This window comes from Peromyscus eremicus, chromosome 12 (genome assembly GCF_949786415.1).
Source record: "Peromyscus eremicus chromosome 12, PerEre_H2_v1, whole genome shotgun sequence".
Lineage (NCBI taxonomy): Eukaryota > Metazoa > Chordata > Mammalia > Rodentia > Cricetidae > Peromyscus > Peromyscus eremicus.
In genome coordinates, this window is record NC_081428.1 from 56,975,529 (window position 1) to 57,001,770 (window position 26,242).

The 26,242-nt window shown below is 42.1% G+C and overlaps 1 protein-coding gene across 1 annotated transcript in view; it reads right to left on the reverse strand.

Annotated features, from left to right (window-relative positions):
• Positions 1-11,790: 11,790 nt before the first annotated feature.
• Rabl3 (RAB, member of RAS oncogene family like 3) overlaps positions 11,791-26,242 on the reverse strand; it is a 34,219-nt gene continuing 19,767 nt past the window's right edge. The window contains exons 4-8 of the mRNA XM_059276846.1: positions 24,384-24,498; positions 21,844-21,994; positions 17,538-17,609; positions 14,098-14,136; positions 11,791-13,550 (exon numbers count right to left, since the gene is read on the reverse strand). Coding sequence (XP_059132829.1) covers positions 13,485-13,550; positions 14,098-14,136; positions 17,538-17,609; positions 21,844-21,994; positions 24,384-24,498 — 443 coding nt within the window. The 3' untranslated portion in view covers positions 11,791-13,484. The remainder of the gene's footprint in view (positions 13,551-14,097; positions 14,137-17,537; positions 17,610-21,843; positions 21,995-24,383; positions 24,499-26,242) is intronic.

Here is a 26,242-nt window from a genome sequence, read left to right on the forward strand (position 1 = left end):
GAAGCAGTTCAGGAAGTTGCAGCCACAAGGATGACAGAATGCAGGAGACACAGAGAGAAATGCACAGTGTCCATTTAGAATGGGAGCTCTCAACACGCCCACTGATCCACAAGACCATATCAGAAATTAGCAAAGGCAAGGATACAATTGCCTTCTTCCGTTCCTTCTCCCGTGTGTCCTCAGCTCAATCAGCGTCATCACCCACCAACACTGCGATGCAGCATCTGAACACAGGGCCTAAGGTCCGGCCCCTTCAAGTGTGCGTGTGCGTGTGCGTGTGCGTGTGCGTGTGCGTGTGCGTGTGTGTGTGTGTGTGTGTGTGTGTGTGTGTGTGTGTGTGTATGCACATGAGCCTACAAAGGCTAGAAAGGAGTCTCAGAGCCTCTGGAGCCAGAGTTGTGAGCTGCTGAACAGGTTCTGGGAACTGAACTCGGGTCCTCTGGAGGAGCATCGAGTGCTCGCTACTACTAAGCCCTTTCTACAACCCCCACCCCAAGCCTTCTTCACCTCTGACACCAGAAATCTCCATACATTCTTGCTGAGGAAGGCATGATAAACCTGTTAGTTATCTTTTCACTCTTGCTCTTCTCTCCTCTCTCACGTTCTCTCTATCTCAGTTCTTTTTCTAGTGTTGGGGCTTTGACACACGCTAAGTGCCCACTGTCCTGTGTAAGTGACACCCCTAGGTAGATCCTCCCATCTTAATCCAAATCCAGCCGGAAGGGTCCTTACCTTTAACTCTGCCATTTTAACCGGGGCCAGGGAGTCTACGAGACACCAGCGCCTCTGTCTCGCTTTGAAACCTCTCTCGGAACGTTCTGGGTTTCACCAGTTCACCGTGTCTCCTTGGTCAGCACGTCACTCAAGGCAGAGTTGCTTAACGGACACATGAGGCAGAAAGTCCAACGTGCTTGCATCTAAAATTCTTGCACAACTTTTTTTTTTTTTTTTTTTTTTTTTTTTTTTTTTTTTGTATTATTAACCCCAGGTCATTTCTGAGGGCATTTGTAGAGAACTGGTTCCTTTCTCCGGAGGTAAATATTGACCAATTATTTGTTCCATTTTAAGGAAGACTTTTTTTTCCCCCTAAAGGCAGAGAATGTAATGCTAACTGAGAAAGGAACTGTGGGAGTTAGCACCTGCCAGATGTGACAGAATTCTCTCTCAGTCCTGACTCAAGTCGGGAAGGAGCAGGGCCTGTAATCAGTGCCTATGGAGAAAACGCAATGTGCTTTGCCCCAAGTGGAAGAGCTGCGGGAAGGAGGGGACCAGGACTGGATGCTCCCTGCCGCTGCCTCCCACGGATGAGCTCAGCTCCCAGGGTTGGAACTGTCGAGAGCCTTGAGTCTTGCACTTAAAGCAAGCTGGGATGTTTAACTGTCATTCACCTTAATTTCTGAAAATACATTTAGGACGTTTATAAATTCTTTAGTCATTTGCTTCCTAACAATGCCTTTAGTCCTTGAGAGTCGACCACCCTCCAGCCTCCTTCTCCTGGACTCCCTTGTCCTCCATCTTGGCCACTGGTTGCGGTCACTGGAAGGTAGAGACCTCATGACTGGGGGTGTTCAGGGAGGAAACATATACTGAGGCTGGCCTGGGCCAGATTTTTCCCACAGACGTTACCTCACTTCATTTTACAAGAACAATTTTGTAAAGTAGGATTTACTATTGCAAACTCAGATGCAACAGCACGGGAAGGAAAAATGGCTGAGTCGATCAGGCAAGGTGATTTTCCAGAAGAGAAATTCTAATCTTGAAATGCTGGCAAAAAGAAGTGAATGCTAAGTCAAACTTCTGCAGCTAGAGGCTTCTGACAGGAAAGGGTTTATTGGGCTGTGTAGACACTAGCTAAAAGGTAAAGGACCACAGTCCCTAATACAAGAATGACAGGACTAGAGAACACCTAGAACATGGCCACCCAACCCAAGGGCTGGGGTGTTTTATAATACAATTTGTGAGAAAAGAAATAAAAAGCATTTCCATGGAACCTGTACTGGTTACAGAGAAGACGGGCGGGACACACAGGGCCATGGGGGCCTAGGTCAGTGCACAAAGAGAAGTCTTGCTACTGCTTGCTTGCTTGGTTCCAAAATCAGAATGCAGTGTGGCCCTGAGGAGTGATCCTCAGCACACAGAAGAGGGGTATGGAAGAGTTTTCCTTTGCTCATTAACCTCGAGTTGTGAGTTTAAATGGTCTTCTCTTACCTCGCTACTCCTCTACTGACTGGCATGTAACTTAATATGGGACATCTCAGAATGGAGGGAAAGGAGGAGGAAGGAAGGAAGGAAGGAAGGAAGGAAGGAAGGAAGGAGGAAGAAGGAAGGAAGGAGGAAAAGGAGGAAGGGAGGGAGGGAGGAAGAAAGGAAGGAGAGGAGGAAAGAAGCGGGTGAAAAGAAACCATTATAGCAAGTTGCAGGCGTTACCGAGCTTCTTCCCCACGTTTCTGTGTGCCCCTTGAATGTGACTTTACTGTTCCTTCCACCAAGAAAGTCTTTAGCTAGGCATGGTGGCATACAGCTGCCACCCTAGCGCTTGGGAGGTTGAGGCAAGAGGATTTTGCGTTCATGGCCAGCCTGGACAACACAGTGGGACTCTATACAAAAACAAGCCAAGAGATGGAGTCTTTTTCTTCTCTGGATCTTGGTAAACATGATGTGAGAAAACAGTGGCTTGAAAAATTGGCCATAGATACTTGTATATTTCCAATGGTCTCAGACGAACGTGTGAAGAGGTAGAACTAGCTTCCAGGGGCCAGGCGGCAGCTCCATAGCCTACACTAACCGCCACACATGTGGATGAGGCAATCTTACTGCAGACATGTAAGCAATCCCAGGTGAGAACAAACCGTTAGCTAAACCGAGCCTAGATTGTCGGCTGAAAGACTTGTGAGTGAACAGAACGGCATATTTTACACGGGTAAGTTTGGGAGTGGTTGGTTAACAGTGACAGATAATTTAACCATATAGCTAAAAATCACGTGTTCAGGTCTAAAATGGATCCAGGCTGCCAATCTGATCCTGCCTTTAGATGATGGGACTAAGCACCCTTCAGAGCTCAGGACTGTGGCATACTGAGGTTGCAGTGAAATGATTTGTCTGTGTATGAGCTGTTCCACACGGAGGGCCAGTCTTAGGGGCCACGTTAGTTGAAAAAAAAAGGATGTTGGTACAAACTTGTGGACTAATTTCTGGCAGGCAGCTTCCAGGGAATCTCAGCATGTTAGAGCGTAGACAAATGACATTAGAAGGTATACAGACTCTGGAAGTAATATGCAAACTTGGAAGTGTATGGAGACCCCTGTATTATTGAGGCTAATGAGACAGTATGCAGACTGGAAAGAGGAAGGAAATCCTATTCAATTCTGAGTTTCTGAGTACCTTGGCGCTTCATTACTAACTCACTTGCTTTGGTGGTTAGAAAACAATACAGCAGAGCCAAGACAAGACAAAGGGAAGGCTCCGCTGCTTCACTTTTCTATGGAGCCAGCTTCAGAGACAGGCTTGAGAAGCGTTTCACGGCTGGGTGTGGAGCGCACATCTCTAATCTCAGCACATGGGAGCCAGAGGCAGGTGGATCTCTGGGAGTCTGAGGCCAGCCTGGTCTACAGAGTGAGTTCTAGGACAGCCAGGGATATGTAGAGAGAGACCCTGTCTCAAAAAAAAAAAAAAAAAAAAAGTGTTTCACTACGTGAGAGACTGAAGGAGTAAGAAAGTGATGAGGGATTCCTGGTTGGATGAAATTTTCTTTAGGGCCCTGAAATTATTTAAGTCAGAATTAACCTATTAATAGGCTTTAGGAATTCCTCCTATGTGGGTGAACTTTTTTTCCTGCCTTTTCTATTTTTATAACAATGATTCAATAAATCAAGTATTTGCTTTGGAGTTACTATGCCAGGTACTGTGAGGCACACATCCGGGGAATGAGACTACAAATCCTCAGGTACGGGTAGCCTTGAGTCTTTGCCTAATGGCTTCCTATTTTAACTAACGTAAGCCCATAGTCATTCACTCATTTTTCTTGAGGACCATTTCAACAGTGTATGTTACGTGCTAAACTAGTGACTCCTGGTCCAGGGTATTACTGGAGGGCTTAGACAGGCCCCAAGCCCAGACTAGGAGGGCCAGGGAAAGCCTCCTGGTGGAGATATTCTGAACCAGGTCTCCTAGGGTAAGAGTTAGAAAGGGCTTGAGCAGAGGGAACAGCATGTGTGGACAGAGAAGTGGCAGTGAAGTACACTGTGTTGGGGGCTGGGTGACTGAAATTAGGGGTCAGTGGGAGGTCCTATTGAGAAGCCTTCCAAGAACAGAGTGCTTGGGCAGACTTTCGAAGCTGAGGAAACACAAGTGACCTGGCTAGGGGAGCCACATTTAAAAAGACACCCAGCGGGAGGATGAGACTGTCACTGTCGGGGGTAAGCCAAAGGAGTACTGGACCAGAGCAGAGGGACAATACCTACGCAGCAAGCAACAAAAAACAATGTTGTTAAAACTCTGGAGTGAGGAGGGGGTTTGATGAGCCAATGTTGGCCATGTGTGGAACAGTGAACAGAAACGCAAGACCTGAAGCCTGCAGGTGATTGCTGCTTTCTGATCTGGCAGATAGGAACTTCACTCTCTGCAGAAGCTCCCGGGGAACAGGTCTAAATGCTCAGAAACCCCCAAGTTGGGGAAAGGATCAAAACCAAGTGTCGTAAGTGGTGATGCATGCCTGTGATCCCGGGTACTTCGGAGGCTGAGGCAGGTAGGTGGCAAGGTTCACTTTAGCCTAGGGGATCAGAGGCCAGCTTGGGCAACATAGTGTGCCCTGTCTCAGTAAAACAATAAAAATCAAACCCCCAAGCCCCAGCTTTCCCTCCTGCCCCCCTACTGCACTTTCAGGACTTTTATAGCATGTATTCCACTCTTTAGATCAGCGGCCTGAAATATGATATGGTTAGATAACTTTGTATTAAATGTGGGATACAAATTTTCTGGAAATTTTCAATGTACTTTATTTTTTTGTGGGGTAGGGGGTGTTGCACACATCACAGTGCACCTATGGAGTCAGAGGGCAACCTAAGACTGTGGTTCTCAACCTGTGGGTCACGACCCTGAGCGTGTCAAACTCTTTTAAGATATTTACATTACAATTCATAACGGTAGCAAAATTACAGTTATGAGTAAAACATAAAACAATTTTATGGTTGGGATCGTAGCACTAGGAAGGTTGAGAACCACTGACGTAAGGGATTGGTTGTCTTCTTCCACCGTGCGGGTCTTGGGATCAAATTCTGTTGTCAGGTTCAGTAGCAGGATCCTTCACCTGCTGAGCCATCTTACCAGCCCTGAAAATCTCTCTCTCTCTCTCTCTCTCTCTCTCTCTCTCTCTCTCTCTCTCTCTCTCTCCTTCTCTCTCCCCCCTCCTTTGTGTATTTATGAATGAATAACCCATACATCTGAAATAGCAAGATTGTATCATTTAATCCTGCTTTTTATGGTTTTACATTTGAGAAAATTTGTTCACATAAAAATAGATATGAATGAATGAGATTTTTTTTTACTCACTTCTAAATTCAGTATCAAAAGCCAGTCATTTACTATTAAGTATTACTTCTAATGATCTATAATTCAACACCTTACTTAGGTTTTTTTGTGTGTGTTGAAAGGGGATAATTGGAAGCCTGATTGAAAAAGTCTTCATTTCCCAGCTACTGGGACCATTTACTTTAACTGAATATTACATTTTGTCTAACCTGTTTACTCAGAAAGGACTGGGGAAATAAAAAAGTTAATTTTTATAACATTTTTTATCCTGTTTCTTACTTTGAAAGGCTAAAGAGAAGCTTTGTCATGGAAGGATGTGACAAGGCCTTGGCTTATTTTCCTTTGTATTGACATAAATTAATTATACATAATAATGGGCTTCCTTATGACATCTTCATACATGAATACAGTATATCCCAATCACATTCACCCCTTGCCTTTTCTCTCTTCCCCCACCACACACTTCTTCTTCCCCCTTTCCTCTCTGCCTGCCAGCCCCACCTATCCCTCCTCTGCCTAGCTATTGGCTGCTCAGCTTTTTATTAGACTAATTAGGCACCTTAGGCAGGCAAGGTAAAACAGCAACACATCTTTATATAGTTAAAACAAATGCAGCATAAGCAAAATCAATACATCTTTTCATGGTTAAACAAATATTTTGCAATACAAACAAATGTAAAACTTATTTACATAGTTAGACAAATATTCTCTTCCACAACACCCCACTTCTACTTTCATGAGTTCTGGTTTCTGGTGCTCCAGTGAACATGTCAGTTGCCTAAGGGAACACAGGTGAGGGTCTGTTTATAGGTTTGGGGGCATTTACTAGTGGTGCTGTTACTGTCTTAAGAATCCTGGGTCAGGTTTGTTTTCTTTGTCAAGTAAAGATTGAAATGGCAGGAAATAAACCAGTCACAGCAAACACATGAGTTTTATTGAAAGTAAAGTGCATGTGTCCCACCCCACTAAAGAGACAGGCTACTTTCCACAAGTGGAAAGGGGAGCCAGACGCTGAAATCTGTTTTTCTTTTAGAGGGCTGGGGGTTTTAACAGTGGCCGAGGAGGGGTCTCCTATCTCTCATTTTGTCAAAGCCAGCTTAGTCAAAGAAGAGTGGGCTGGCTGGCACCCAGCCCATGTCTGGACCTGCCTAGGACATATGGAGTTTAGACAGGTCAGTCGAAAGGGAATTACCAAGGGCAGCGGGTGAAGCCTGCCAGATCTTTGTCCTGGGTGAAGAAGCCAGAAGTATGCCATCCTTCTCATTTATGTCCCTCTTTCCCTCTCTGCCTGCTTCCTGAATGTCTCTCCCTCCCCATCAACCATTAACTGTATAAAAATCCTTGGTGGGGGCATGGAGTCTTCCTCCATGAGGACAGGGATGGATCCAATTGTGTAGGCAATCACAGCAGGTGAGTTTTCAAGAGTGCAACAGTCACGGTATGCTTAGAAGCCAGCATCTGCCACCACCTGAGCCTTCTCCATCTCTTTCTATTCCTTCTACAATGTTCTCTGAGCTTTGGAGGGCATGATACAAACATTTCACTTATGGTTGTGCATCCGATTGTCATTTATTCTCAGTCCTTTGTCCAGTGAGGAGTCCCGGCAGTAACTGCAACTACTACCAGAAGAAGGTTCTCTGAACAAAGCTGACAGTAGTTAGTTTAGAAGGCAATTTGATGGGCAAGCCATGTCTATGTAGGAAACCAGCAACCGCTCCTCCACTAGGGGCTATATCTGAGCGATGGGCTCTTGGGGCTTACAGTACCAGACACAAAATCCTTCCCGTGCAGTGGGTATCAAATCCAACCAGATAGTGGCTGGCTCCCCAGTGACAGACCCGGTATTGTTGTCATGCTGGACTCTAGCTAGTTGATATTGTTGTACACATGGTCCAAGGCTGAGAAGACTGGTGATGGCAATCTCGCCCGGCATCTGCAGAGCATCTTTGGGCACTAGCCAGCAGGGAACAAGTATTCCAGCTTGATTTCTCTGTATCGTGACCAAGGCGTGCAGGCGGCATCCTCAGAAATAGGTTCTGAGCAACCAATAGCAAGCAGCCCTGGGTTGGCTCTTTCTCACTACAGCTTTCTTTGCTTTGTTTTCAGGAATTCCACATTTTTTTAAAAAAATGTTGTTTCAAAGGAAACTGTTGACAGTTACTTATTTTCAAACTTCCTTGTTGCAATGTTTTCAAGATTTCCAAATTTAAAAAAAATTGTTGACAATCATTTAATATTTTCAGATCTTAGTTTTGGTTGTTTCTGCTTTTTACTAGTATCTATCAATTGTACAATATAATGGGTTTCAATGTGACATTTTCACACATGCCTATTAGGTATTGTGGTAGGAATAAGATGTCCCCCCTATAGGCTAATAAATTTCAATGCTTAGTAGGGAGTGGGACTCTTTGATAAGATTAGAAGGATGAGGAGGTGTGGCCTTGTTGGAGGAAGTGTGTCACTGGGAGTGAGCGGGTTTTGAGGTTTCAGAAGCCCAGGTTCTTGCTCTGCCTGAGGATCAGGATGTAGCTTTCAGGTCCATCTCTGGCATCATGTCTGCCATGTCTGCTGCCCTGCCCCCGCACTGTGATGATAATGAACTAAGCCTCTGGGAGTGTAAGCAAGCCCCTAATAAAATGCTTCCTTTTATAGGCATTGCTGCCTTGGTCATGGTGTCTCTTCACAGCAGTAGAACAGTGATGAAGACACCTAAGACAGGTCTACTTAAAAATAATGGTGGGGATGGGTACAGGCAAAGTCCTTAAGTGAATAACTATTTAGAGTTGTCCTTTTGTTGGCATCTGGAAGACATGCGCACCTTGGGGAAGGCTACCACAGCCCTACTGTACAAGTGAGCTGTTCCTTTGCCGACAAGGACTAAAGTGACGGTGAGCTGAGGCAGGAAGAAAGAACCAGCAATGGGCTGCGTTCATAAGCAGCTCAATTCTGTTAAAGGTAAACACGCAGAAGTCCACCGAAAATGGCAAAATGGGTCCCCTAAAATGATCTGTGCCTACATGCCTATTGATACTTGTGCTAATCCATTTTAAGACCATTGGTGCCCCCTTTCCACTCCCAAGAAAATGGAAAACTTCAGGAAGTTGGCGTAATGAGAATCACAGTTAGTTAGTTGACAAAACAAAACCCGGTCAACAGAAGCGGTGTGTTAGGACAGCCAGCAGAGCACTGATTAGAAATAGCTAATAGATACCTGTAAGGAAATGGCATCCCCAAGAATGATAGCCATATACCAAAGATAAATATCTCCTGGTTTACCAGTAGGTGGCATGGCTTTGAGAGGGAGAGAAATTGACCAGATCACTAAGTAGAGATTAAAGTTGAATGTTGGTAAACTTTGTTAAAATGTTACTCATAAAGTACACGATTTACAATCTATGTATTCTGTATTTCTTAGTTCGCCTGTCTTTCAGAAAGACTAGAGTCTCACTTCCTGCATTGGTGGGGTCACTTGGTTTGTCTGTTAAATATATATAATCTAGGGGCTGGAGAGATGCTTAGCAGGTGAGAACACCCACATCAGGCAGCTTACAACGGCCTGTAATGCCAGCTCCAGGGATCCAATGCTGTCTTCTGGCCTCTGCAGGCATGCTTCCCCACCCCCACCCTCACACATGAGAAAACTAAAAATGTCCAAAATATAAAATTATTATCTTATTGCATAACATAGAATTAACGGATGTGAAAGAAAACAGATAAAACCTTAGAATCTGAATTTAAATCCAGCATTAAAAGAGATTTTTATACAATTCCAAGTTTGAAAGCAACTGATTGGAGTTCTACTGCAGAGGTGCGGATTAGTTGTAACTGGAAGGTGCATAGTTTTTAATCCTATGGAAGAGCCCTGGCAAACTGTATGCTGTGCACTGGCAAACGTCCAATGGGAGAGTTGAGGCCCAGGGTTAGACTTCCTGGCACCCCTCTTTTCCCTGTGCAGGGATTGAGCTGTCTTTCAACTATGAAGAAATGCATTTCTCGTTTCTCCTCCTGTTTTCCCTCAGTGTCTTCTGAATTTTAAGGCATTAAATCAATGTTGAAATTCCACTGAAACCATCAGGTTACTTAAAACAAGATGTTACCTGTACTTTAAAAACTACAATGAAACCACTATGTATTAAGTATCTACCCACAGCTCTACCTGTTAAGTGTTCTAACACACATACACCGTGGAGATGAGGGACATGGCAGCAATCAGGAACACCTACCTCATGCCAGTCTGATGGCCCAGCACATCAGTTCTAAGAAGTCCACTTCGAAATGGACAGAAAAGTAAGTGACTATATAGATGGACACCCCAGGTAAGGGAAGACATTTTCTTTTCTCATTCATGGTGGAGGCGCCAGCAACAGGTAGATTAACAAGAGAAAAGCACACAGATGGTTTGAACCTCAAACAAGCTGGGTGTGCCTGATAGTAAGGCATACTTCTCAGATTCTGCTTGTATCTCCATCTTTGAGGACAACGATGCTCCTTCCTCCCAGGATGAATAGCAGACATGTAGAATAAAGGTTTTTGTGAGCAAGTTCATGGAAGAGGCAGCTGGTTTTACAACCCGCTTTAGGGGAGAAGGAATAAGGAGGGGCGTGAGCACCCTCACTTTTTTATTTTTATTTTTTTTTAGCTATTTTCTAAGATGCCCAGGTATTGTATGATAGAGTAGTGTGTCTGCACCCCAGTAGCACTGAGGTAGAGAGACCACCTAAATCTTCAGTTAGGTTCCAAGTAAGGGTCCTGTCCACCCAAGGGGCGGATGAATGCCTCCATGTTTTTATATCTGGTTGCCTCTACACTGAATGAGAATACTGGTCAAGAGCTCTGGAGTTATTCAGGGAGAAAAACGGCAATGATAAGAGCTATTACTAGCAACTTGTGTTATCAAGAAGATAATTAAGATTGAATATATCAAAAGATAATTCTGGCAGTTACAATAATTTATTTTTTGTATTATATTAAATCATTGTTTACAAGTAGTATATTTAAGTTTTTAAAAGTCATTGTAATGATAAAGCGTGCAGGAGACCTTGGTGGGTTGGGCCACGGTGCCCTGGTGGGTCGGGGAGACACGCCATGCAGAGGGGCTGCTGGGCTGGGGCGCTGTCCCAGTGGAAAGTCACTCATACCATGCAGGCACATGTCCGCATGGAGTTTACTGAATTAGAAAGACGAGAGACAAAGAGAAGGAAAGACGGAGAGAGGAGGAAAGAGAAAGGGAGGGAAAGGAGAGGTGTGCATACCTCATGATGAGGAAGGGAGGAAGGGGAAGAGGAAGAAGAAGGCAGGGGTTTTTCCTTAAAGGATTTACATCAGGATGCAGGGCAGATCCCCAAGGGGCGGGTCAGAATGCCAACAGTCATGCTCCAAGAACATTCTTTTGAGGATGTCGGGCAAATAACACTCATTTGGTAAACAGCTTTATTTGCTGCTACATACACTTGTAACAAATTTACTTCAGATGATTAGATTAAAATGTATTTTTTCTTAGAAAACTATAGCTCAAAACTAAGTGCAAAAATGTATATAGTTGACAGTAAAAGTGTAAACTTCACTGGGAAGCTCGCCAGCTTCATAATGGCTGCTCTAACCGTACAGACGCTCACTGAGATCTATAGACTTTGGGTCAGGTTAACTTGAGTGTGTGATGTTTATTTTATTTACAAGTTTTTTTTTTTAAACAAAAAAGTTCATAAAATTATAAAGAAAAACTATAGTTCAAAGAATCAAGCTGGCAGAAGAAATGGAATTGAAGATTATTAACATATCAAGTCTGATCCCATAGCCATTGCTGATGGGTTAATTTTATCCCCTCATCCTTAAAAAAAAAAAAAAAAAGATTTATTTATTTTTATTTTACATGTATGCAGAGTGCTTACAGAGGTTTGAAGAAGGTGCTGGATCCCCTGGAAGTGAGTTGTAAACTGCCCATGTGGGTGCTGGTAACCAAATCCAGGTTCTCTGCAAGAGCAGCAAGTACTCTTAACCACTGACCCTTTGCTCCAGTCTCCCCCGCCCCCCACTTCCCTGCCTCCTCTCTCTTCTACAGGAGTACTTCGGTTCTGGCTGTCCTGGAACTCTCTCTGTAGACCAAGCTGACCTAGAACTCAGAGATCCACCTGCCTCTGCCTCTGCCTCTGGAGTGCTGGGATTAAAGGAATGCACCAATGCCCAGCTCTTTTATTTCTTAATAGGAAAGATATGATAGAAATTGGAATGGGTTTCTTAATTAAGAAGAAAGGAGAGAAAAAGGAATGGGTTTTAACTTAGTTACTTTTTATTAAAATTTTTGATATTGGAAACAAATCTAATGCCTTGCACATGCTATGTAAATGCTCTACTGTTGAGTTGCAGTTCATGCCCCTTGATTTAACTTTTAAAAGAAATATGAAGAGTTTTAGATAGTTTAGATAGGACTTCGTGTAGCATTTGGTTTCTACTTTCTCAACTTTACAGCCTCTGCCACAACATACTTGTGCCAAATTCCACACACAGATCATAATTTGTATAACACAATTATATCAGAGAACAATCAAGCCAGCAAAGAAGCCAAAACTGGCCTTGGTCTTGCCAGTGAGGAGGTAAAGACAGAACAGCCCAGCTCGGGAGAAGTGCTCTTCCAATCCAAGGACCGCCTTTCTGAGCTGCTCATACTCCTTCCCAGCATACCCTGCCTTCCCGAGTCCTTCTGAAATTTAGTCCAAATGAACGGAAGATGAACTTAGTAGTTCTTACCTGGTTTTAAAAGAACTGCAACTGTGCATTTATAATACTATTTTTTAATTTGGTGCAAAACTAGGGAGCAGAGAGCTTCAGCAGAGCAGAATCTGGATAATAAGGTGTTGAACGCAGTAGCCAATTATAGTCCCTTTTTTGCAACCAATTTTATAAACTAAGGAAGAACTGGGCTGAGAGAATTAAACTGGCAAAAAAGATGGGCTAGGAAATACTGATGAACAATTATGCAAACACATACATATCATTGCTAAAAAGCTGTGGCGTGATTATGAAACCCCAAACAGTGGTTCATAATTTATGTGAATGCATTACTCTGGAACTTACTTAAATACAGTGTTAACTCAAGGATAATATTCTTAGTTTACTGTTCATCATATTAAAGGGCATTAAAGCTGAATTTCCTCTAAAAACTAAAACCCAAACCAGAAAAACAACAAACACCAAAGAGGCAATAAGTCTCTTACTGCTGTGTGCTGCTCTCAGATTTCACCCCATTTCCAAACAGAAAGCGGAGACACTTGGAAAGCCGCACCCTAAGGAGCGGAGAAGCCGTCAATGGCTCACAGAAGCCTTCTTTTCTGGTCTAGTCTCCATATATTATTAATTTGTATTTCTATTAAGTCCTGCTATTGGTTCGTCTCTCCCAGACACCAAGCCTTTTCCAGGGATGAGGAGACAGGGTTGCTATTCTTAGGCATCCCTGTGTGTAATGAGGCCGGAGAAAATGAAATAACACCAGTTGGCATCTTTAAAAATGACAGAGATGGCTTGGGGTGGATAACTCAGGGGTGGTTAACATGACCTTTCCCCACAAAAAGGTATAACAACTCAGGTATGTTTCTGAAGTACTTAATTAAGCCTTCAGCAGCGAGTGTGGGAAAATCGTGGACCTAAAACGCCCTCTGGTTCCGAGCAAGAGTCAGTCTTCTCTGCAGTCCTCGTCACCGCTCCTTTACTGCGCTGGTCTGACAATATCTCATGTCCTCATGAGGCTTTTACATAAGCTATCAGCAGGGACAGGGAGGTGAGCAACACAGAGAACAGGGACCAAGCAGGAGCTCCACATCGTTGCTGTCTTTCAATCTTCCATGAGAGGGTGAGGTAGCGTTTTGAGATGTTTTCATCAAAGCCTGAGAAGTTAATAGCCTGCCACAGGCAGAGGAGAGCTGTGCAGACTGCCACGGCTCGCTCTTCCAAAGGGTGAGTGCGACTCAGTCATAATGGAAGTTCTTGAACGCTCCTCCTCCAAACCGCTTTCGATCAGGAAAGCCTGGAATCTGGAGGCAAGAAAGAGTCCTGTCAGGCTTCAGGCAGAAAGATTCAAATGTTAAAACTGAACTGTCTCCTGTTTCAGGTTCTCGCAGGCCAGCCTGTTGCTCATCACAAAACCAGCTCTCTAGGATTTCACTCAGAAAACCATAGAATGATAAATAATAAAAAGAAACTCTCCAAATACGGAAAACATTTGCCAGCAAACTGGTGGCCGTGTCGTCTGGAGTCAGAAAGGACAGATCTCCTGAACTCACCGACTGGACTTGAACACAAATGGTCTGTGCTGTGCAAGACTCTCCACAAACCCCTTTGAAGACTGGAGCAAACTATCTTCTGTCCTTATGTTACAGGGCCACCTCATCCCTGGACTCTTCTGGTAGTGCAGCTTCTTACTCACCTCGGCTTAGGTGAGGCCAGGAGAAAGTAAGTTGCCTATACCTACAGAGAGCTTCTCCTAACTTAAAAAAAAAAAATCCCTTCTGGGAAAAACACTGGAAACCATCTCTTTCAAAATTTAAGAATCCATTTTATCAAGGAAAGATAGATACCAACCTGATTACCTTCTCTAAAAAAGTACCTCTTCTCTATGACCTGTGAGAAACAAGCAAAGACTTTAGGGCTTAGCATATTTACCCGGGAAAAGTGACAAATTATAATGGTCATTAATGTAACTATAGGAAATATTGCCAAATTAAAAATCTTTTCAACATCTACAGACATTTAATAGAGTGAGCTAAAAATCTGGTGCTGGGGTTGGAGGAATGGCTCAGCAGGTGGGCACTTGTTCTTTCTGAGAGGACTGGAATTCGGTTCTCACCACCCACACTGGGCAGCTCACAACCACCTGCAACCAGCTCCAAGGAATCCCACAGCACCTTCCGGCTTCTGCAGGTATCTACACACTCAAACATACACAGAGACAGAGATACACACACACACACACACACACACACACACACACACACACACACACACACACACCCCTGTAAAATCTGGTGCTAATGGGATTGAAACTGAGATTATTTCCACGAATGCCTACTCATTCCAAAAGGAAGGAATGATACACTAAACAACCAATGAGCAGGATACAGTGCCACATGCTATAACTGTGAGACTCTGTAATCAATCCCAATACGCAGGAAGCAGAGGCAGGAGGATCAGGAGTTCCAGGCAAGCCTGGGCAACTTAGTGAGTTTCAGACGATCTGGATTATATAGTAAGGCCCTGCTTCAAAAGTAAACAAAACTCACAAATAAATAACACACAAAAACTAATTAAGGACATGATGATGTCCCAACAGGTTCCTAGAGTATTGCAGCAATTGGGCCAAGTTTCCTAGCAGTCAGGTCCAAAGGATCCACAAGACCACACAAATCACTACAGCAGTGCATCTATTCTCAAGAGGGGACTGTGGGAGGCAGTGAGGAATTCTGTGCATCCTGCATGTGGATGACGGAATGACATCAAGCTGTCAGTGAGCTTCCCTTATGGGCTTCAATGGCATCCTTACTCAATAGTTTCAGAGCTCGCTGCACTTGTTGGCAGGAGGAGCAGGCTGAAGCAGCGGAGACATCTTCATAAAACTTGCAGCTGGTAAAAAGTTCACAAAACATGTCCTAACCCAGTGGGCTTAACGATCATGCTTTCAGGCAGTGGAGAGTATTATATAAAATACTAATCCCATTCTGGCCCTGGAGGTGCTGCTGTGATTACAGATGAGGTGTAGATAGACTAAGGCATTCACATCTGGAGTGATGACGTTCAGGAAGCTGACCGAGAGCATGGCCTGTCCTTTCTGGCCTGGGACAGCTTGCTCACAATAGACTAAAATACAAATTATTCAGGTGCTTTCTCTCTTGAAGACTATGTTTGGGTTAGTATTTAAGCCACAAGAGACCCAGGGCAAAGATGCATTCATTGGCATTTGAGGCAGAAAAGCTGGTTTCTGGTTAGTATATACCCTGAAACACCAAGCCCCAAAGGACTGAGTCTTTCCTGGTTCTCAGCGGGACAGGAAAACCTTATCATTCTGGCACAGAACTACCACCTGCTGAGAGAATCCAGGGGACTTGGGCCCCTCTGTAGAACAAGTCCCGGCATTCTGGAAGGTTTAATCCACAGAAAAAGGGCAAACTGCATTGGCAGGTGCTTTGGTTTCATATCAGTACATGTCGTGCAGACCAGGCAGTCTCCTTAATGACCAACTCCATGAGATCTAGACAACAAAGGGAGCTTTCTCTTTTGCTGAGAATCCTTCACCCCCAACTCACAAGGGCCTCTCTTACACATATTGCTCCTTTCTTAAATCTAATCAAAGTACTATTTATTTATTTAAAATAAAGCACTGCTGACAGCTTTGGTCATGACGGTCTAAAATCCATTATTTCTCTAGGATGGGACTTAGAGTTTTTATATTAGAAAACACTTAAAACAAGCTGGGGGGGTGGTGGTGCACACCTTTAATCCCAGCACTTGGAAGGCAGAGGTAGAGTTCGAGACCAGCTTGGTCTACACACAGAGTTCCAGGAAAGCCACGGCTACCCTGTCTTGATAAACCAAATCAAATTAAAGCAAAACAAAACATCTAAAAGTATACTTTCCAAAGGTCCAGATCTGAAACCTTTCCAGATCAAACACAGATCTATAGAATGTTATTCTTATGGATAGGATTTTGTATTAGATGGGGACTTGGATCTAAATCAAGCAAATGCTGCAACATTTTAGGTTTGAAAAAAATATGGAGAGGAAATATAATTCCTTGCACCACTTCCAAAAAAAGTGCTAATGTCTATGCAGCACCGGGCAGTGATCAGAAGCTGTTAATCTCCTAGCCCCTAGCTTGAAGGGTTGGCTATTCTGAGAACTGTGAGAATCAGTGTCTGTGTTCGTCTGTCCCTCTTGCCACACCCCAGATAATAAGCTGTGAGTGAGATAACATTTTCCTATTGGACACATAGGGGATTGAACCTCACGGTAACATATTGGAAAGGGGGCCAAATATTGGAGACTCAAATAGTTAAAAGAAAAATGACCTGAATGGAAGATCTGTAAGAAGGGGAGGGTCTTTCTTAAATTTTAAAACTTATTTTATTTTATTTATATGTATATGTGTTGTGTGTGTGTGTGTGTGTGTGTGTGTGTGTGTGTGTGTGTACCTGCTTGATTGTATGTATAACCCAGAGGCCAGAAGAGAGTATTGGATTCGCTGGTGCTGGAGTTACAGGTGGTTATGAGCAACTCGATGTGGGTTCTGGGACCTGAATCGGGGTCCTCTGTAGGAGTAGCAACTGTCTTAACCACTGAGCAATTTCTCCAGCACTAAAAAGTATTTTTCTTAAGAACCACACTTAAAATAGATCTAATACAGAAATTAATCTTTTTCTGTAATGAATACTGAAAAAAGTCCTTTACTTTGCTATACAAAATCAGCACCATGCAAGGCAGCTGCACAGCCCCGAGATGAAGATGAGCAGTGCTCTAACTTACAGTGTGTGAGCCACACCACGTTCTCATTCTAGTCCAGTGCAAGAGGGTGCTACACAAGAAATGTGAGTGCTTCTCACAGGGCAACAACAGAGACTCAAGGAGACAGTGTAATTTATAAAATAATAGTAATATTTACATGGAAAATATTAACAGCTAAGAGAACAAAAGACTTTAATCTCTGTTCAGTGTCTTTTGTGATATGGAATAGTGAATAATTACACAAAGAGCTAAAAAAAATGGGTAACTATAAATGTTTTAAGGAGGGCTCTGATATTGTTTTAAGAACCCGAATTGAATCCAATAGCCTTTACTCTTTGCTTAGAGAATGTTAGTGATGGAATAAATACGTCAGCAGGCCTTGAGCAATTATTCCAACAGATAAGAGAGATCAAAACAGGTGTTCAGGCTGTGAAGTTTTGGGCAAAGGAACAAAAGGCCACAGCATTCTACAAAGAGTTTAAGCTATCATATGTTAAGTTTAAAAATAACTTAATTGAAGCCATTACCTTATCAAAAAATCTACTGAGCTTGACAGCATTGGAGGAGCCTGCAGCTGAGGACCGTGGGTTTGTGCAATCCTGGAAAACAAAGACGCATACAGAAGAGCCAGGAAGGGAAGCCAGTACCACCGTCCCCACTGTGCCCTCCTCATACCAAATCATCACAACTCTCATAAAACACAAAGCGATGATCAGATTGTGATGCACGAACAGGAAAACACCAAAGAAGGGAAAGCCATTTAGGCTTTGCCATTTGAGCAATATTGGAGGAGACTGAGCCAACATCATCATCAAATAATTCCTGAAGGAAGCAGAATTACTAGCAGTTTATTAGCAGAACAAAGGGACTGATCAGGTGACCTATGTTTACTTTGTCATTACAAACAGGACACACTTAAGGCCAGGAACTAAGTGTTTAACTAATGAAGTACTCCGCAGGCTGCATAATGGCTGGAAATATGAAAATAAGATTTAGTGGGACTGCCGGGTGGTGGCGCACACCTTTAAACCCAGCACTTGGGAGCAGAGCCAGGCGGATCTCTGTGAGTTCGAGGCCCACCTGGGGTATAGAGTGAGTTCCAGGAAAGGCACAAAGCTACACAGAGAAACCCTGTCTCGAAAAAAACAAAAAACAAAAAACCCCAAAACAAACAAACAAAACCAAAAAAAAAAAAAAAAAGGTTTAGTGGGCCAAAGAACAAACAGTTGGCAAAGATTTTTCCATTTCTTCATATACTGCAAAGACATGCAGGTTTTGATCATAATAAGCAAGAGATATATTATTATTAATATAATTAATATTCAGTAATAGAATTCAGTATTAGTATTCAGTAAGATTCTTTAAATAGGAACATGGAGCTCGGAGGAGGGAAACAATCTGGGACACGAAGTCATCACAACAGCTGGCAAATGCCAGCCTTACACCATCATAGCCTGTTACCAGTGCCGGCCCTCTCAAGAGATGGAGTAGGCTTTGATGTTTACCTCAAATGCCACCAAGACCAAACTGTGCGGATACCACTCATGCTCTTTTGTGAAGAGAAGTGTCTTGTATGCATCTGTGGGCCCTCTGTGCCCCTTGAGAAATTTCTGAAATTACTCTTGCTATATTTAATGATATAATGATGTTTTTGTAACAGCCAGGCTCACATGTTTCATTCTAATACATTTAAAAGCCATTTCCTATTTTGTTCATCCACAGCATTTCAAGGATCACACTTTAAACAATGGCCAGAAACTGTAATAGTTCTCTATCCACCCCCCCACACACAAAGAGAAAGGGAGGGGTAGGAGGGGAAGGGGGAGGCTGGCCGACTATAATTATAAAATACTAGGGAAATCAGGAATCTTGGAAGCCAGTAATCTCTGTATTCAAATATCTGTGCCAACATTTCCAGATTGTGTAACCTGCTTAAGTCATCTAAAGTTGGGCTTACTCATTTGTGAAATGGGGACGATTCTACTTAGTTTTGTGAGATTCAATGAGATACTGCATGCCCGTCACATAGCAGACAATGGAATATCAATTCTCTTCTTCATTGTAAGAAAATGCTATCAGATTGAATTTTTAAGTACCAAATCATTTAATATAATACAGGTAACCCCACATGTGGATTGAATACCTTGGTATATCACTATGCACTCTGCTGTATTTGCAATAATGTTTGAACACATTTCTGTACCAATTGGGACAGATAAGAAATCAACCTTGGACCTGTATTAGATGTTTTTGCAAAATGAGTATTGATTATTTCATCATCAGAATGTTAAATAATGACTCTAAATAAGAGTTAAAATTACTAAATAAAAAAACCCCTAAATCGAATAGCAAAAAACAAGTTCCCATCTTCCCCATAAAAATCAACTATTGGGCTCCACAATTCAAGCTGAGCAGGAAATCTGAAACTCCATGTGTTTTAGGGTAAAAATTTTGGAATTGGAAGTGGGTGCTGGTGGCGCATGCCTTTAATCCCAGCACTCAGGAGGCAGAGCCAGGCAAATCTCTGTGAGTTCAAGGCCAGTCTGGACTACAGAGTGAGTTCCAGGAAAGGCTCCAAAGCTACACAGAGAAACCCTGTCTCAAAAAACCAAAAAAAAGAGTTTTTGGAGTTGAAAGGGTCATCTATCATTGATCATGGCTGAGGGAAAGCCTGAAAACTAATAGCTCTAAATAGCTTGTCTAAATATGGCAAATGACTATAAACTAAATAGACACACATGAGAAAAAGTACCATATACAATAACCCCAGCATCCATTTTTATTCAAATAATTTGCATTTGCATCCACAGAAGGAAAGTCTGACTTCATTTCCGATATATTAATCATGCTAATCCTCCACAGGTTTAGGAAATTCATACAAGAAACAGTGAGCCAGCACTAATGCTGCCATATTACCCCAGTCTGAGGTTTTATAGTTACTTGTTAAAGTTCTATTTGAAACTCCCATACTCAGCTGCTCTCCTGCACTATAATTCCTTGTATCCCCATTACCCACTTCTATACTATTTCTGTTGTGGACTTGAAGGATACACTGAAAAACTAAAGGCATGTTAAACTTAAACTCTTGGGAAACTATAAGTGCTCAAGTCCTGTTGTTTATCTTTTTGTTTTGCTAACAACTGAAGCTGGCCTAGCTTTTGTAAGCTAAGGAGGAATGATATGCTTTTAGCTGGCTGTTACAGAAACCAGGAGGCACTAGACAAAGACATATTCAGAAGCACATAAAGTTACTATTGGAACAAACTGTGTGCATTTAATGGCAAATTTCTCTTTGAAAATAATGTGCAAATAAAGTAACAGCAGCACCGATTCGACAGAGATACCATATTTATATAATTTATGTGGTAGGGATCCTCTGGAATACTACGGCCCAACGTTGACTACTCAGGATGTTTACACTGAGCATTTACACTGAGCATTCCATGGTGGCAGCTACAAAAAAGGGGGACACATTCCACTGCACAATAAAAAACAATGGATGCAGGCAGAAGTGAGTGAGTCAGGCATGGGGTAGAGGCAGTATTTATAGATGCTGATTCACTGAGCAAAAGAGACCAGACTCACCTGAGTAATCTGTAAAGTGACAGTAGTGCAGAGGTGGTAAGTCCGTGGGAAAGTGCATGTTTCTTATGGATGAGGCCAGCACCACATTACCGAAACCATCAGCAGAGTACTGCCCCTGCCAGCACTGTGGACACAAAGCTCTAACTTGAAGGACAGTCACTAAAGACGTTCCTAGGCACTGTTGGTAATAATGGGCAGCGAGCTTAGGGTAACTGTGGGTATAGATGATTTCAGAGTTCTTTTAGGGCCAACATTTTAAATCTTAGTTGAAGGATACTCAGGTGGGAATTAGGGGTAACCGTAGAACCCAGGCTTGACAGTCAGAGTGCCTTATTTGGCTTGATTACATGTTTCTCTTGTCTTCATCTTTAAAATGGAGGTCAGTGTCAAGTTCAAAGGTTGATGTGGAGATGGTACATGTGACGTGACAGCTGTAAGGCCTTCAAACAGCAGCTGGTGAATAACCGCTCTAAGAGCGCTGGCCACTCGTACTACCCAGTTAACACTGCACACCTGAAGGACAGTGCTGACGGATGATGCGGCAACCCTGCTTATGAACAACGATGTCGTGTAGGCATCACTGAAGCTGCAGGGGAGGTCTTTACTGGGGAATGTGAACTGGTTTGTGTGAGCTCTGTTTCCTAGCCTCGCTAGCCCTCTGTTCTAACTAAACTAGCTATCACAGTGAGGTTCTAGATGCAAAACTTTATATAAATTAATCTTTAGGATGCACTCTTGTTTACAGTTTGTAACTTTCTCATACATCTGTTTGTGTGCCCTTAAGATAATTCTGTGTTGTGAGCTGTTGAGAGGCTCGATCTTTCTTTCTTTTGGTCTTCGAGACAGGGTTTCTCTGTGTAGCTCTGGCTGTCCTGGAACTCACTCTGTAGTCCAGGCTGGCTTCAAACTCACAGAGATCTGCCTGCCTCTGCCTCCTGAGTGCTGGGACTAAAAGACTTTTTCAAAAGCAACAATAACCAACATATAGTGTCACCTTAATCGATACGATTCTTTTGAACTTGGTATGCTTTTTAAGTTTTCTCAAGAAAGAGTCTATGATTTGTACTATTCACAGAATACAGTTTGAGGATTCCACAGATCAATGTGCAAGTTCAAAGTGAAAGAGATCCTCATGTGACATTCTAGATGCTGATTCTGGTCTGCTTTGTGTGTGATGAGCCTCTGCTTTGAGTATAAAGCCTCTTTGACTAGAATATAATGCAGACACATATTGTTGAAAACACATACCAAATTAATCTCTTCAGCATTGAAGTCCTCAGCCAAGAAAGCAGTCCTAATTAAAACTTCATGGCGCTTGGTTTCATGAATCTGGTCCAGTTTAGTCCCTATTACCAACAGTGGGATTTGGTTATCAGCAAATTGTTCTCGGTCATAATCCCTGTGATAAATAACCATGAAGAGGTGAATAGAATTTACCTTTCCAATGAAGATGTGTAGTATTTAAATGCAAGATGCTTACACAATTTTGGTGATAATTCACTAATTCCTCCTCATCACCTAGCAATCTTTTCCCCCCTAATTTCTTCCATGTGCTTATTCATTATCAACCCATCATCCATTGAATTCCAATTATCCATCTTATTACTCAACTGCTGTTCCTGTGTGTCTTTCTAACAGATAACTTGGATCATTGAGGGCCTAATGTGACTTAACTGTCCACAACGCTGTCTCAACAGGTGCCAGCTTCAACATTTTTCAGTGTAGAAGCAGAAAGGGGGTCTAAAGCTCGGTGTGTGGAAAGCCCAAGGGCCTAGCATGCAGTGCAGGTACTCCCTGCACAAATTCTCTAACTTGCGTATGTATTCCTGGCTATGAGTAGTTAAAAAACAATCTTTTCAGAGTGAAAAGAAGTAGGGCAGCTGCAGGCTGGAGTAAAGAGAGCCTAAGTGAGACAGAGCTTGGAATGGGAGTGGAAAGAAACAGCTGAAATGTTAAACATAATAATAAAAGGCAGACGAATTAGAACCAAATAATTATCCTAACATGACAGCCACGGGAGACAAAGGACCAACCATCAGAATCTCTCAGGGACAGAAGGGGGTCTATTATAATTCATTTTATTTCCAATTTTACCCAAGGGGCTAAGTAACAATACGAATGATATTTCTCATTACTGAAAGGAACATAAAGTCCACTGTTGTTAATTAATTGAAATTCTATTCACCTGTTAGAAGCAAAGTAGCGCTAGATCTCTGACATGTTATAAGCTCTATTTACAACAGTCAGCAAAATCTGCTTTTGAACAATCAGTACTGCATAATTCAATCAATAAAAGCCACTGGAGCACAGCTTCTCTTCTCTCTTGTCTTTCTCTTTGAGCAATCTAAGCTGGGGTGGGAGGAGAGGGCTACTACATCTCTCTATCCTTTACAATGAGCTTACAGAGCCTCAGCTGTAGTTCCACCTCAGAACACAGCTGGCTTGAACTACGTAACCCACCTCATCTAAACATCATCATCTGTTTTATTTGCACTAAAGCCAATACTAGCTCAAGTTCAAGGCCTATGAACCAGCACCTTCTTACCTACACATGCCTGACTTAGGAGACATGGTTTGAACCGAAATTTGAATTACTAGAGGATGAAGTTTTTGGGGTACTTTCCTTCAGAATTATTTCTTTTTCTTATATTCACAAATCCTCTCGTGGAAAAATTTGTGTTTTCTACCAAATACCATCTTCGACACACTCTGCTATTTGAAATCTTATATAATCTCTTGTAGATTACATGTAAGTATATATACCTGCTCTCTTCTTTTTCTTGTTAGCTTTTCATTCTATCAAGAACTATAGTTACTGAACTACAAGTGCATACAATGATTCATCACTTAAATATTAATTTTAAAAGAAAATTATACCACATTGATTTTGGTTTTCCTTATCACTTCTTTCATAAAAACCACCATCCAATTGAAATTAGATCTTGAAATCATTTTAAAATCATTATATAAAAAACTGATGGAGAATTTTATTATGGACAGATATGGCTAGCACTTCCCCAGAAATCTGTATTGTTTTATATACACAATAACCCTTTGAAAAACAAAACCAATTATGCATCTTTTCAACACTATAACTATCATTGAAATAAGATTTAAGAGCCAAGAAATATACTTAAAAGACACAATCGGGCTTTCGATTTTGCTGTTTTATTCTTTAAAGTGGTGCTAGGGATTGAACCTAGGACTTCATGCATGCTAGAGTATGGCTGTACTGAGCTACAGAGTCAGAACTCTAGGGAGGAACTAGTCACACAGGCTCACGCTTTCAAAGGGAGTAGACACACACGCCAATAGAACAGAGTCTGGAAGTCGACCTGTACAGATATGGTCAACTGACTTTGTCAAAGCAATAAAGGCGACTCAGTGGACATAGGATAATCTTTTTAACAAACGATGCTAGAACAAGTGACATGCAAATCTAAAACTAACTGAAGCCCAAATCACACATACTATATAAAATTAAAGCAGATCATAAATTGAATATAAACCCCAAATTATAAAACTTAAGAAAAAACACAGAAGAAAATCCGTATAATCTGAGATTAAACAAAGTTCTTAGAGCCAAATCCAGAGTAGGAAAACTAAGTGATTAGATTTTATCAAAATAAAAACCACTGCCACCAGAGATGCCATTCAGATAATGGAAAGACCATGTATAGGCTACAATATAGAACCAATCACACGTCGTACCAAGTTTTATTTTGTAAAGTGAATCCTCAGGGTTGCAGACATATTTAAAACCAACTGTAAAGTAATTCCAGGCTTACCCGTTTGTCACCAGGACTCCAGATGGGACCAAATCTCTATTGAGAACTTCCAATGACCAGCGATATAAGTTTTGAGATGACTTCTTATTTGTTAAGTCATGTACTAAAATAATACCTAAAATAAACCAGTAAAATGATGTCAGTACTCATCAGCGCCTCTTACTTTACAAGCAACAAGGACAAGCTTAGTAAGTACAAATCTCAGGGGCTTAGTGATCTAGTATTCAAGTATGACTAACAAAATCAGACAAGTATTTCAAAATGTCCTTTCTAAACATTTTCAAAAAACTAACTATAAAGCTTTGCCACTAATATACTTTTAAAAGTGTTTTCTTTTTCTTTCCCAAAGACTAGCAGAATGTCATAAAATATTCAGAATGCCTTTTGATACTCTCATCCAGTAGTCCCTGAGTGCCAACTTCATGCTTGGACCTGCTTATAGAAGCACTTCACCAATGAAGAACATTATTTATTAACGGATTACAGTCATTCAAAAATTATACGGTTTCTGCACTGGTAAACTGTATTAAAATAGCATTGCTTTAATTGTTACAACTGCTATTTTTCCTTAAAAAAACAAAAACCCAGGGTCTTCTTCACCTAGGATACTGGCTTGGCTTACTGTGCAGCCCAGCCTGACCTGCAATTCTTCAGACTCCTGCCTCTTCCTTTCAGATCCGAGACACAGGTCTGTGCCACACTTTCAGCTCAACTGCTAATCTTCTGTTCTTAAATATTCATTTCTATCTATGTGTATGTATGTGTGTCTGTCTGTGCACACACGTGTGTGCAGGTGCCTGTGGAGGTAGAAGAGGACTGTGGATCTCCTGGAGCTGAGATTACAGACAGCTGTGAGCTGCCATGGGGGTGCTGGGAATCAGAGCTGGGTCCTCTCCCAGAGCAGCCAGTGCTCTTAACTGCTGAGCCATCTCTCCAGCCCCTCAGTTGTTATTCTTTAAGAAACAAATATTGAACTGTTGAGCTTTTGAATCTCATCAACTCAACAGTTTAATCTCGTTGTTCTTTGAGTTCACTGCTAGCTTTGGAAGCTCATTACTTTAAGAGATCTGGTTGAGTCCACTATAGTGACACATGCTTATAACCCTGCACTTGGTAAACTGAGGCAGAACTTCAGTTTGGGGCCAGCCAAGGCAACACAGCAAGACCCTGCCTTAAAAGGCAAACGAGGGGAAAGGAAAACGGGGGACAAGAAGGGAGGAAGAATGAACTAACTTAGGTAAAAGAACAGGAGTCTACAGCCATTACCACTGTGAATATGCCCAGCCTCTTCTCAATTAGCAAAAGAAACACACAACTAGACAAGAGTAAGAGGACGTAGTCAAGTATGGATGTGGGCTGGAGAGATGGCTCAGTGGCTGACTGTTCTTCCAGAGGACCCAGATTCAATTCCCAGCACCCACATGGCTGCTCACGCCTGTCTCTAACTCTAGTTTCAGGGGATCAGATGCCCTCATCTGGCCTCTGCAGGCACCAAGCTTCAACATGGTACACAGACATACATGCAGGCAAAACATCAATAAACATAAAATAATAAAGATCTATATAAAAATTTTAAAAATTAGAAATAAATGTTAAAAAAGAAGTATGAATTGTAGAAAAGACATGGATTTTTTGAGACTGAAGAAAATAACAAAATGTAACATGGCTCAGAAATACAAGTAAATAGATCAACTAAAGTCCTGGACGGAAAAAGCAAAGGTAATTATTGTGATAAAATGGAGATAAAAGAAAAATCTTCAATGCCTGTTGGAATTCATCTTGTGATACAAGGACCATAGATTTCTACACTCTTTTTTCAAATTACAATTATGTTTTTAGAATTTCATACATGAGTACAT